Here is an 11,720-nt window from a genome sequence, read left to right on the forward strand (position 1 = left end):
CATTGATTAGAATATGATTTTTTAACCTTTAAATAGACGTAGTCGAAACTCTTGTTGTATATGTTTTTTAACCTTTAAATAGACGTAGTCAAAACTCTTGTTGTATCATTCTCTTTTAAAATTAGTGAATTTCTTCTCATTTGGCTGTGATTTTTTCCCGATAGAGTTTCCACATAAAATCTGTATGTTCTTATTTTTATGATCATTCTATTACCATTATTGACATTAGTTTTAACAAGAAAAATTATTATTAAAAAGATCAATTTACTTAAAATTATTATTAAAAGATCAATTTACTTTTTAATTTAATAAATAATGATTAATTTTTAATTTTTAAGTAAACTAGACAAAATCAAATCTAATTTTTAATATAATAATCTTCGTGATTTGCTTTCGTCTCTCTTTAGTTTATTTTGCAATCCATCAATTTGTAATAAGATATTATATTAAAAGAACAAGCAATTATTTTTATTTTATCAAAGTAATTGATGATTTAAAAAATGAATTTTTTATTTTTTAATGTATATATTAGAATGAACCCAATAATTAATTTTCACTCTTATGAAAACTCATTAAAAATTAAATATTAGCAAAAAATTCTGAAGCTGCTCAATACTAAAAAAATTGAGAATACTAATTTTTTTTATTCAATAGGTGGTAATGATTTGGATATCGCCACGTTTCCATATTAATATCCGTTAGTGATTTAGACTTCCGTATTAACTCCCAAAATTGTCTACAACAACAGTTGGCGTTTTTAACAAGAAGAAAAGCACATATCTGATTGGTTGGCTGAAACTACTTAAGAGACGTGTTTGTCGGTTATATCACCACTTTGTAACTGTCTTGTTACATTAGTGAAATAAAAATTAAAAAGTTTATAAATTTGTCCCAATGTTGACACTGCGTTATACAGGGCGCTTCACTCCCACTCACTCCCACTCTCACTCTATTTTTCTCTAGTAATTGCTGGTAAGTTCTTCGATCCAAATTAGGGTTTCTTTAATTTTGGTTAGGGTTTAGTTTTTTTTTTTGGTTTTGATCTATATTTGTAATAAGTTTTAGCTTTGATCTTTACTTTAAAATTGAAAAATGAAATGAAAATGATATTTTTATTATGTAATTTCTATTCATTTGGTTGACTTTGCGAATGATTACACAGCAATCGGATTTGTTGAAAGATGGCTGAGGGTTTAGCTGCAGTTCCCAGCACTGAGTTGTTGGAATGGCCGAAGAAAGATAAGCGTCGGTTCCTTCACGCCGTGTACCGTGTTGGCGATCTTGATCGTACCATCAAGTAACATTTGCTTTTTTTATTTCTAGTACTATTGATGTTCTTAAATTTTCACTTTCTTTTTTAAGTTTTAATGCTACAAATTTGTATCTAGGTTCTACACTGAGTGTTTTGGGATGAAATTGTTGAGGAAAAGAGATATTCCTGAAGAGAAATACTCCAATGCCTTTCTTGGGTTTGGCCCAGAGGAGTCTCATTTCGTTGTTGAGTTAACTTACAGTACGTTTATGTTTTCCTTGTATTTTTATAGCGAAATATTAACTGCAAATGGCTTTTGTTATATCTGTAATGCTTGGAGCTGGCAAATTTTTCTTTTTGTCAAACAGTTAAAATATCGATTCCTTTTATTCAATATATGTTATAGATATCTGCTACATCTATTGTGGCATACTTCGCTACTGTTAATCTAAAGTGTAAACTTCTTTGATCTCTGAGTTAAAAGCTTTTATTCTTCTCTACAGATTATGGAGTATCATCGTATGATATTGGAACTGGTTTTGGGCATTTTGCAATTGCAACACCTGATGTAAGTTTCAAACATTTGGATACTCAAACAAAAGATTCATTGAGAATGCTGATATATATATATATATATATCCATTTTTGTATTTTAGGTCTACAAAATGGTTGAGGACATCCGTGCAAAGGGTGGCAATATTACAAGAGAGCCTGGTCCAGTTAAAGGTGGATCCTCTGTTATTGCTTTCGTGAAGGATCCTGATGGTTATATTTTTGAGCTCATCCAAAGAGCTTCTACTCCTGAGCCACTCTGTCAAGTAATGCTTCGTGTTGGGGATTTAGACCGCTCTGTTAAGTTCTATGAAAAGGTAGTGCAAAGTAAAATAACCTTTTTCTTGACTTTTGTTTCTCTAACTAATCTTATTGTTCAATTTGACCGCAAATTCATTGTGCCTAGACTTTGAGTGCATGAATCACTTAGATGAAAATTTTATTTATTGGAGAATAGTCAATTAGTCATAAGCAGTCTTTGGATCTAATTGATTACTGGTGGTTAATGCTTCAAACTTTTTTTTTTTCTTTTTTCTTTTGAGTTGGTAATGGCCTTGCTTTTATACATCTATTTCTTTGCAGGCGTTGGGAATGAAGCTAGTAAAGAAGGTGGATAGGCCTGAATATAAGGTAAATTCTGTCCTACTTGGCTTTTTCTATTTATATTATTAGCTTAGAAGGATATGTAAAGCTTATCTTCTAGCTGCAGAGGAAGCCTAACTCTGGTTTTTGTTGCGTGTGCTTGACAGTACTCCATAGCTATGATGGGGTATGCAGAAGAACATGAGACTACTGTTCTTGAGTTGACTTACAATTACGGAGTGACTGAATATACCAAGGGAAATGCATATGCACAGGTCTGTTTTTAACTCTATACTTAGCTATATCCTTGCAGATAAAAGTCTCTGTTACTACTGATTCCATTGTCCTTTTTGGGTGACTATTTTCCTTATTCCAGGTTGCTATTAGCACTGATGATGTATACAAAAGCGGTGAGGTTGTGGAACATGTTATACAAGAGCTTGGGGGAAAGGTTACTCGTAAACCGGGGCCAATTCCTGGGATCAACACTAAAATTACCTCTTTCCTAGATCCTGATGGCTGGAAAACTGTAAGCTTTTAGTACTACTGCAACTTCTCCGTCTGCACTATTTTCATGAGAATTTATAAAGAATAATAGGTTATGATGGCTGAGTGATAGATTACAAGGAAGAATCATAAATAGGAATCAGGAGAGATACGATGGCTGAGTGATAGATTATGAAAACATATGGTCATGGCGCATCCATGTCTCAACCAAACTAGGCGCATCCATGTCTCAACCAAACTAGATCGTGAATTAGAGCATAGCATAAAATGTTTTGAGTGATTCGTGTTATAAGAAGCCTTTTTTATGTTGACAAGTTTATAATATGGTTATGCTTTGTTTCTGCAGGTTCTGGTTGACAATGAGGACTTTCTAAAGGAACTCAAGTAGGCACTAAAAAAGAGTAATGCTACTATATGAATAAATCAGTATCTTGTTGTGTAAGCGAGCAGATATGTCTGTTAAATATGATATTTGTTATGCGACCTGGACCATTTCCCGCATGTATCAGTTGTGGATTCTAGTATGTTGCATAGCTATCAGCAGGTTATGCTTATGATTGATGATATTCACGATTTACATCCCTGTTTTTTAGATGTGGTCAATAAAAAGATGCACTTGGACCGTCATGCCTTGATAATGTTATAGTCCAAATCTGTAAATTATACAGTTGGGATGATCCATTGGGGCATCTCTGCATTTATTGTCTGATAAAATGAGGCTTGTGCAAACGATAGGAAACTAATGGAATTAAAATAGGGCAAATTATACCAACAGTTAATCAATGTTGATGCAACCGACAACACAGTCACTCTGATTTCAATTTAGTCATTCAATTTTTGACTGTTTTTCAATTTAGTCATTCAATTTTCAAAAAGTAACAAATCAATCCTTTTAACTATTTTCAGTTATGGCATTTAATGGGCTCCTTGCTGTCATTAATCAGCCAGCCTGAGGGTTAGCATCAGTTTAAATAGTCTTAAATTAAGTATTAGAAAAAGAAGAAGGGGAAAAGAAGAAAAAAAAAGAGAAGAGAAAAAGAAAAAGAGAAAAAATAGAGATGCCGATCATAATTCTGGTGTGCTATTTTAAAAACCCAGCCAATTTAAAGAATTAGGTTCTGGTGTGGTGGAAATCCAGCCAAGTCAATTTAGACCTAGGTAAGTCAATTTAGACCTAGGTTGTTGGGCCCTTTAGGTTGGAAATGCAGGTAATGACACTAAAAATCTGGTCCCTGACGATATAAATTGTTGGCAAACGCCTGAAGACATGAGGTACAAGAAGCCTGTTTCAGTTTGTAATGAGAACTTCTGATTTAGCAGGGGAAATTGTTGCAGCACTATCAGCAGCTTCAATAGCATTTAAATAAGAGAACGAATATGCACAAAGATTGATTAAAAAAGCAGAGCAGATATATGAGATCGATTAAAAAAGCAGAGCAGATATATGAGATAACTGCAAAAGAAGATCAGATTCACAGCCATAACTTACACCATCATTGATGCTTGTGGAGGTGAAGCAAGAAAGCTTTACGGATCATCCGGGTACAAAGATGAGTTGGTCCGGACAAGAACTAGGTTGTTCTTTGCCACAGGGAACCGTACTTTTCTCGACTATGCCACCACAAACTTTGCTGCAGCAGCTGACGATGAAACAACGACTGACAAAGGGATCTTCGATTGTGCTGAAGGTGAAGATGGCTACACTCTCAAGATCGAAATCCTAATATACTTTTGGGAGCAATGGTAGCCGGACCAGATCAATTTGATGACTTCTCTGATGAAAGGGAGAAGACATGGTTCACAGAACCGAGCATAGCGGGCAATGCTGGTCTAGTTGCAGCACTCATTGCACATCATGACCATCCTACTCGATCTTCTGCTTCTAATGGCCCTAATTTTGGCCTGGACATTGTGGGAATCTTTGAAAAAGTTCATTTGGATTCTTAAATTCATTAACCACTTTGTACTTTGAAAATAGTTGACATTCTCCCTTGTAATTACAAATGGATAAATGCACGAGATGGTAATTAGGGTTTTTTCGCAAGAGAAATGCTTAGGCTCTACATCTATCTCCACTTTTGCAGGTCCCAACAATGTCATTTATGGTATGAACCACATTGTATACTAAAATTTGCAGCGCAAGAATGAGGTAAAAGACGAAGCAAACAGACATTCTTTGAAACTCCTAATTTCTGAAGAAAACATTTTAGATTATGGAGCCTAGATAACTAAAAAATAATCATGAAAAAGCAGTAAAAACAGCATAAATTCCAACTAAAGACCATTAAAAATGCCAAATAGAATAAAAACAGACCCCTCCCATCTTACAAAAACAGTTGCATATGCAAATAAACATGAAAAACCAGTTCATTTTACCCAAATAGAAAGCTTCAAGATAAGCCCTGCTGCAGATCATATAAAAATTCAATTCATCATCACTGCAAGTTAGCAACTAAAATACTTGAATTAGTTCACTTTCCAAAAGACCTGAACATCAATTTTGACCAGAATAAAATGATAACAGTTAAGACCATGCATCATTTCCAAAGGGGGGGGGCTTCCTGTCAGTTCATTCCATTTTCTCATATGGAGCATACTCTGGGTTACATTGCGATGAGGAAATAGCAGATTTAGTCCAGACAACATCAACTGCTTTTCTTCTATTAATCATTGTGGCCCAGAACCCTAACCATTGATATCTTTTGTTATCTTTTTCTCTCTAAACCCAAAACCCACATATCAATCCTTCAACCTTCAATCATTCAATCTTACCCTTACCCTAAAAGTTTCAATCCTTCAATTGTCCAACCGTAAACAGTAAAATGTTAATACCAATCGACTTTTTTTTCCCCTTAATCTTAGAGGTGATCATGGGCCGGGTCGGGCCGGGCCCATACAAAATTTTAGGCCCGTCTACTAGGCCTGGGCCCGGCCCGAAATATGGGCCTAAAATTTTGCCCAAGCCAGGCCGAAATAAAATTATTAAGCCCGAGCCCGACCCATATTAAATTTTTCTTATTTCATTAAATAAAAAATTTAAAAATATAATAAATCAAATATATTTAAAACATAAAACAAATATTAAAACAAATAAAAATAATACTAAAACAATTCTTAAAACAATACACAAATTAATAATATAATAAAAATAGTTATATTAAAAATTTAAAATAATTAAAATAAAATAAAAAATATATATTAATATATAATTCGGGCCGGGCCGGACCGGGCCCGAGCCAAAAAACTCTTACCCGAGGCCTGGCCCATTTTCTAAACAGGCCTCGTTTTTTTTACCCAAGCCCATTTTTCTAGCCTATATTTTTACCCAAACCCTCCCATTTTTCGGGCGGGCCTTCGGGCCAGGCCGGACCGCCCAACCCATGATCAATTATTTTTTCCCTAAACCCTTTGACTCTTTGTCCAAGTGGCAAGTTAACTGGTCACGTCAATTATCCCGTTAAACCTGTGACAAAAAAATGTTAATAGATGATTAATTTGTCACTTTTCAATATCATTAATGACTGATTTGTCACTTTTCAATATCATTAATAGATGATTTATTTTTTTTTAAAAATTGAGTCATTGAATTGAAAGCAGAGCGACTGTTTTACCAGTTGCATCAAAATTGAATGAGCGTTGGTATAATTTACCAATACAACTAAATATACTTTGTAAGAAACCCGAAATCCAATCTTAATTTGCAAAGATTTAAAAGGACCTCGATAGGTATCAATTGTATAACTGTGATTTTGGATGAAATTTCACATGGCACAGCATCCTTTAGGAGGATGAAGAAACACCATGGGGCTAAAAAGAATGGAAAGAAAGAGAGTGGATCATGTCGAAGAAGCTTTTGAACTAATAAAGTAAAGCTTTCAACATGTTCCAGTAAACTCTTCATCCATCTTCAGCAGGACTTGTATGTACATTGCCTGTGGGGGTTGAGCCGTCACCATCTTGCTGGTTTGACAGAAAAATAAATATATTGACAAAATGTACTCTCCCTTGGAGGGCAGGGGTAATCCATCTATAGAACTTCATCCATCGGATAGCAACCGAGGACTCGGAGAAATCTGGCATATTCCTGCCAAACAAAACAATTCATCTTCAGATTCACAATCTGAGTGTGAATTACGAGAAATGAGAAGGGCAATAAAAATGACCGTGTACGTTCATAGTCTATTAAGAACCTATGTTTCCATTTTTTCTTAACCATATGGCAAGGAATTATAAGGTGGAAATAGTCGACACACCAATGAGATCTCGACATGCTAATAAGAAGCAAATGCGAATTATCTTTGAAACATTGTGGTTGATTACAAAGTGGAATTATGTTATTACATTCAAGCATTATTCGACACATGCCATTTTGAACAGTTTACTAAAGCTGACATCAAGTTCCTATAAAATGAGAACAGAGATGGATCCAAACAAGATAAAGATGTGAAAATAGAAACTTCCAACATGTATGATCCACGCAATGTAACTATTGACCTTGGTACAAAAACATGGATTCCAAGTGCTTCTGGTAGGAAAATATGACCATTACATGTTACAGATGTAATAAAAGAGTGTGAGACAACTGACCTGTAAATGTTCCAAAGCATTTTGAGCACGTTTTTCTGCCATAGAAGCTTCAAAGTCGATGTAAAAAAGATAGTCGAAGTACCTGGCACCACACAACAACCAGAATAAGAGTTTTAATTTAACTACTTTTTTGTTTGTTATGATAATCTTCATGTCAAATGTATTATTATGCCCTGATTTTTTATTTCAAGTAGTGCTGTTAACATCTTCTTTTGATCTTGTTTAACCATTCATATTTATTAGGCTGCGACACCTCGGAAAATAGTGGAATATTACCCACTGCTCGTCAGATGTATATTAATTTACTAAGATCCAGTTTACAATGGTAGATATCAATTAATATAAAAACTTACTTGGCACTCCCTTTGTTAGAATCGTCGACCACCCTTAGAGGACGCCCTTTTTGTGGTCGAGACTCTATCTGAAAATTGATCCAAGAGGCAACATAACAATCAGAGTCTCCTCACATTACAATATAAGACAAAGATGAACACTTTGTTATAATTACCTTTGACAAATTAATACCCCTTAGGGAGAACACAGCCAAAGCCTTAAATAGCATGCCAGGACCTTCTTCTAGAGTAAAAACTATGCTGGTCTGCAAAGTGAAAGATTATCAACAAAAAGGAAACACTGATTCATCAAATAAAATAGAAGTGGCTAAGTTCAAGGAGTTATACCTTATAAAGCCTGTCAGTTCCAGGAATTATGGGTTCTCTTGTGAGTACCAAATACCTGGTAACATTGTCATCCTCGTCCTGATGCATTATACCAAACCAAATTGGCTTTGTCAGAAAAATAAAATAAATAAGAGGAAATGCTATTCCAAGCCTATGATACCGAAACCAATTCATTGTTATGAAGCCAGCATTCGTCTTCTTCAAGGAATCTATGTGACACTAAAGAGAGGCAACAAAAATGAAGGTTTGACCTGGACTTTTTCTGCAAGAATGTCAAGCCCGTATAATGCAGCGGCTCTAGCACTTGCTATTGCACCCATATCCCTTCTTCCACTCGAAGCAACTATCTGTTCAAGTATCTTAGTATGAAAAATAAAACAAGAAATGACAAATTAGTATGAGGTCGTCTTCAAATGTACCTTAGCAGCACCAGCAGAATCATCAGCACTGACTCTAATAATGCCCATTTTGGTAAGTGCCATCTCACATTGAGCAAGTGCCTGAAAAAGAGCAACATTAAGACTTCAAGAATCTGAATCCCCAACTTCAACATGAAGTTTGCATATTTGATAAAGTAAATTCCTAAGTGATCTAATACATTTTTTACCAGTATATCCTGAAAGATAACTTCCAGAACAAACAAAAAACTAAAACAATATTGGAATATGAACATAATTAACCTGGGGATGGCTTAAAACACGTTTCACTTCCTGCTTTTCAACACCAGGCAATGCCAAGAGGCAATGGTTAACCACCAACAGTACCTCCCTCACGATGTGTAGCCTATGCCGGAGGAGTAAATCATAATTACGGTGTAGGCTACCACCGACAGAATTCTCAATGGGAAGAACTGCTTTATCCACCAACCAAAGTTCAACTGCCTGTTAAAAGAACGAAAACAATATAACTGAAAAAATTTCAGCATAGGTTCATGCAGTAAAAAAATACCAATAAAGTACTTATCATCCGAACATTGAATGCTGCTTCAAATTGGTCACATGGCACCGTCTCACAATTAGGGTATGCTTTAAGGGCAGCATCCTCACCATATGCACCTGAGATTCCCTAAAATAAGTAATAGCTGACATAAGTATAGCAAGAAACACGTTGGACATTCCATCAAAGAATGAATAAGTTTCAGACCTGAAAAGCAACCCGCACATTTGAACCATCATCAGGAAATGGAGATAGATCGGTTTTGGACAGCGGTTCTACAAAACAGTTACATATTCAATCTTAGAAATTGCATTGACCAAAACCCTGTAACGGTCCAAGTTATTAAAGATAAGACACAATACCTTATAAAAGAATAATACAAGAAAATTGGACATAAATTTATAGAGCACGTCCACGATCAATGAAATCACTAGATCATACAAGTACACAGTCCAACCTAATTAAATTACATCTGAATAGGAAAGATATTCATTGTATACAAGTATGAACTAATCCCGTCCTAGATCACGTAACGGTTATACTCCTTTATCCGTACACATGCAGAGTGAGTACATTTGGGAGTCATTCAAACCTTGAACAACTCAAGTTCATCCACGTGAGAGTACCATCCCATCCCATTGGCTTGACATTATGCATGATACTCAAAAGTTCCAAAAAAGAATATTCCTCCTACTCATATCTACACATGTTAGCAGAATACGTTGTTTGTAAAAGTAAGCTATGCATGATTCAGTACAAAATTTTTATGTCCGGCTTCAAACTAACATAACTAAAGATCATAAGCATCAAAAGCCATCAAAAAAGTAAATCTCAACTGCCAAGTTAGGAATCTCATTTTGTATTTACTTTCTTGTTAAACCAACGGTTCCATGGGACCGAATAGTCCAAAACAGTTCCAAGCAGGAGACAATAGCAGCCATCTTCTATCTTTACATAGCTACATAACCTTGAAGCACATTCAAACAACTGACATTGAATATAATTGGCCTCATAAATGTAATTCTACATATCAAATGAAACATCATTTATCCTAATGAATGTTCCAACTGTCCTTTATTCAAACTCATTCAAAGTAGAACCTTTCATTTAGCTATAAACACTAGAACAACAAATGGACCCATCTACATTGCCCTTCAACATATTTTAGGATTCTTTTCAACCTAAATCAAAATATTTGCATCAATACTTAAAAATATAATGAACATTATTTCCATCTATAATTTCATTAATGCTAATTTATAGAACAAACCATACCTTCCATCACATCTAAAATTCATACAACAACAACTCAATAAAATTATAGGAAGAGGATTATAAAAAAAACTAAAAATAAAACCCAATATTAGTTGAAAGTACTACAACCGAGTTAGCTTACTAGGAAGAAGATTCAAGTCCTTGTGAAACCCCCTTGAGATTGTGTTCCCATCTTTATCAATCTTCCCAGTGGGAGATGTCTTGGCCCCAGGCTTCTCGTCTTCAACAAGACAAATAGCACTTTGTGCTGAAGCACCCAAAGCACAGCATTCCAATCTAATAGGCCTCAAATCCAACACAAGCCTACCTCGGCTATACCCCAAAGCTGGTATCTCAGGAAGAGACTGAGGCTTTTGAGAACAAAAGATCGGAACACACTTCAAAGCCATCCAAAAATACAAGAAACCTCAAAAACCAAATAACACACAATGCCAATGTCCTACAATTTTTCTATCAAAAGAACAAGAAAAGGCCAAAACTTCAACCTCTCAATGAGTGAAAAAAAGAATCAAGTTTGGTGGTGCGGTGTTGTTGGTGAAACAGAGTGAGAGACAACTTGAAAGGAGAATGCAGGTTAAGTATGAATGGACCCCATAACACAAAACTACTCAAAAAAGAAAAGCCCAAACTTTTTTTTTTTTTGTTTTCCCCTTCTTTTCAACTGAAAAATTAAACAAATGCTACTGGTAATTCAAAGAACTTGGGTAGACTAGAAAAAGAAAAGGGTAGTTGGGAAAGGAAAGTTGGCTACACGTTTCCTTAGATTAGAGGGTGTTTGACGTCAAAGAAGGAAAGGAAAAAAAAACGAAGGTGAAGCCAAGCAATCCAATGAGAATCCAATCTTCATGAGTGAAACCTGGGTCCTGGGAACAACTATATCACCACCAAACCCTCCATATATGATATTAAATAGAGGAGTATAGGAAGGGTATAATCAGGGAATGGTTTTGGAAACCTGGAAATAGCCTTCCAAATTTCACAAAAATGGCTGAGCTGGCTTAAACCATAACATTAAATTGTATTGGGGAAAAAAATAAATATTAGATAGTATATTCTTCCAAATGTTTTCTGTAGCGTTATCAAAATCCAGTTCAGGCGTTACTAAAGTTATTTAGATAAAATATCTCAATTTTAGATTTTTTTTTAAAGAAATCTTATCCCTTAGTATTTTTTTCTTCCCTATTTTCATTTTTATTTTATTTACTACAACGTACTCAAATTCATATTTTTTATTTTAATAAATTTTAGTATTTCTTAAGTGAATTGTCAAATAGTACCGGAACTTTCAATTTTTATTTAAAATATTTGTTGGTAAAAAAGAAGAAGAAAGTTTTGTATTATAAGTCAAT

The 11,720-nt window shown here is 34.8% G+C and overlaps 2 protein-coding genes across 2 annotated transcripts; one reads left to right on the forward strand and one right to left on the reverse strand.

The window, feature by feature from the left end:
* The first annotated feature begins 822 nt into the window (after positions 1-822).
* LOC108486236 (lactoylglutathione lyase GLX1-like) lies at positions 823-3,531 on the forward strand. Its single transcript, XM_017790174.2, has 9 exons — positions 823-972; positions 1,163-1,297; positions 1,389-1,513; positions 1,756-1,820; positions 1,909-2,121; positions 2,387-2,434; positions 2,554-2,661; positions 2,763-2,915; positions 3,240-3,531. The coding sequence occupies exons 2-9, from the start codon at positions 1,182-1,184 to the stop codon at positions 3,279-3,281; spliced, it is 870 nt and encodes a 289-aa protein (XP_017645663.1). The 5' UTR covers positions 823-972; positions 1,163-1,181; the 3' UTR covers positions 3,282-3,531.
* Positions 3,532-6,449: 2,918 nt separating this feature from the next.
* Positions 6,450-11,462, reverse strand: LOC108486235 (arogenate dehydratase/prephenate dehydratase 1, chloroplastic). The gene is made up of 11 exons (XM_017790171.2): positions 10,493-11,462; positions 9,304-9,371; positions 9,133-9,225; positions 8,841-9,041; positions 8,580-8,660; positions 8,412-8,507; positions 8,161-8,238; positions 7,989-8,078; positions 7,834-7,901; positions 7,481-7,562; positions 6,450-6,977 (listed from the first exon to the last, which is right to left on the reverse strand). Exons 1-11 carry the CDS (start codon positions 10,758-10,760, stop codon positions 6,921-6,923), a joined length of 1,182 nt encoding a protein of 393 aa, XP_017645660.1. The 5' UTR covers positions 10,761-11,462; the 3' UTR covers positions 6,450-6,920.
* Between the last annotated feature and the right edge of the window lie 258 nt (positions 11,463-11,720).

This window comes from Gossypium arboreum, chromosome 6 (genome assembly GCF_025698485.1).
Source record: "Gossypium arboreum isolate Shixiya-1 chromosome 6, ASM2569848v2, whole genome shotgun sequence".
Lineage (NCBI taxonomy): Eukaryota > Viridiplantae > Streptophyta > Magnoliopsida > Malvales > Malvaceae > Gossypium > Gossypium arboreum.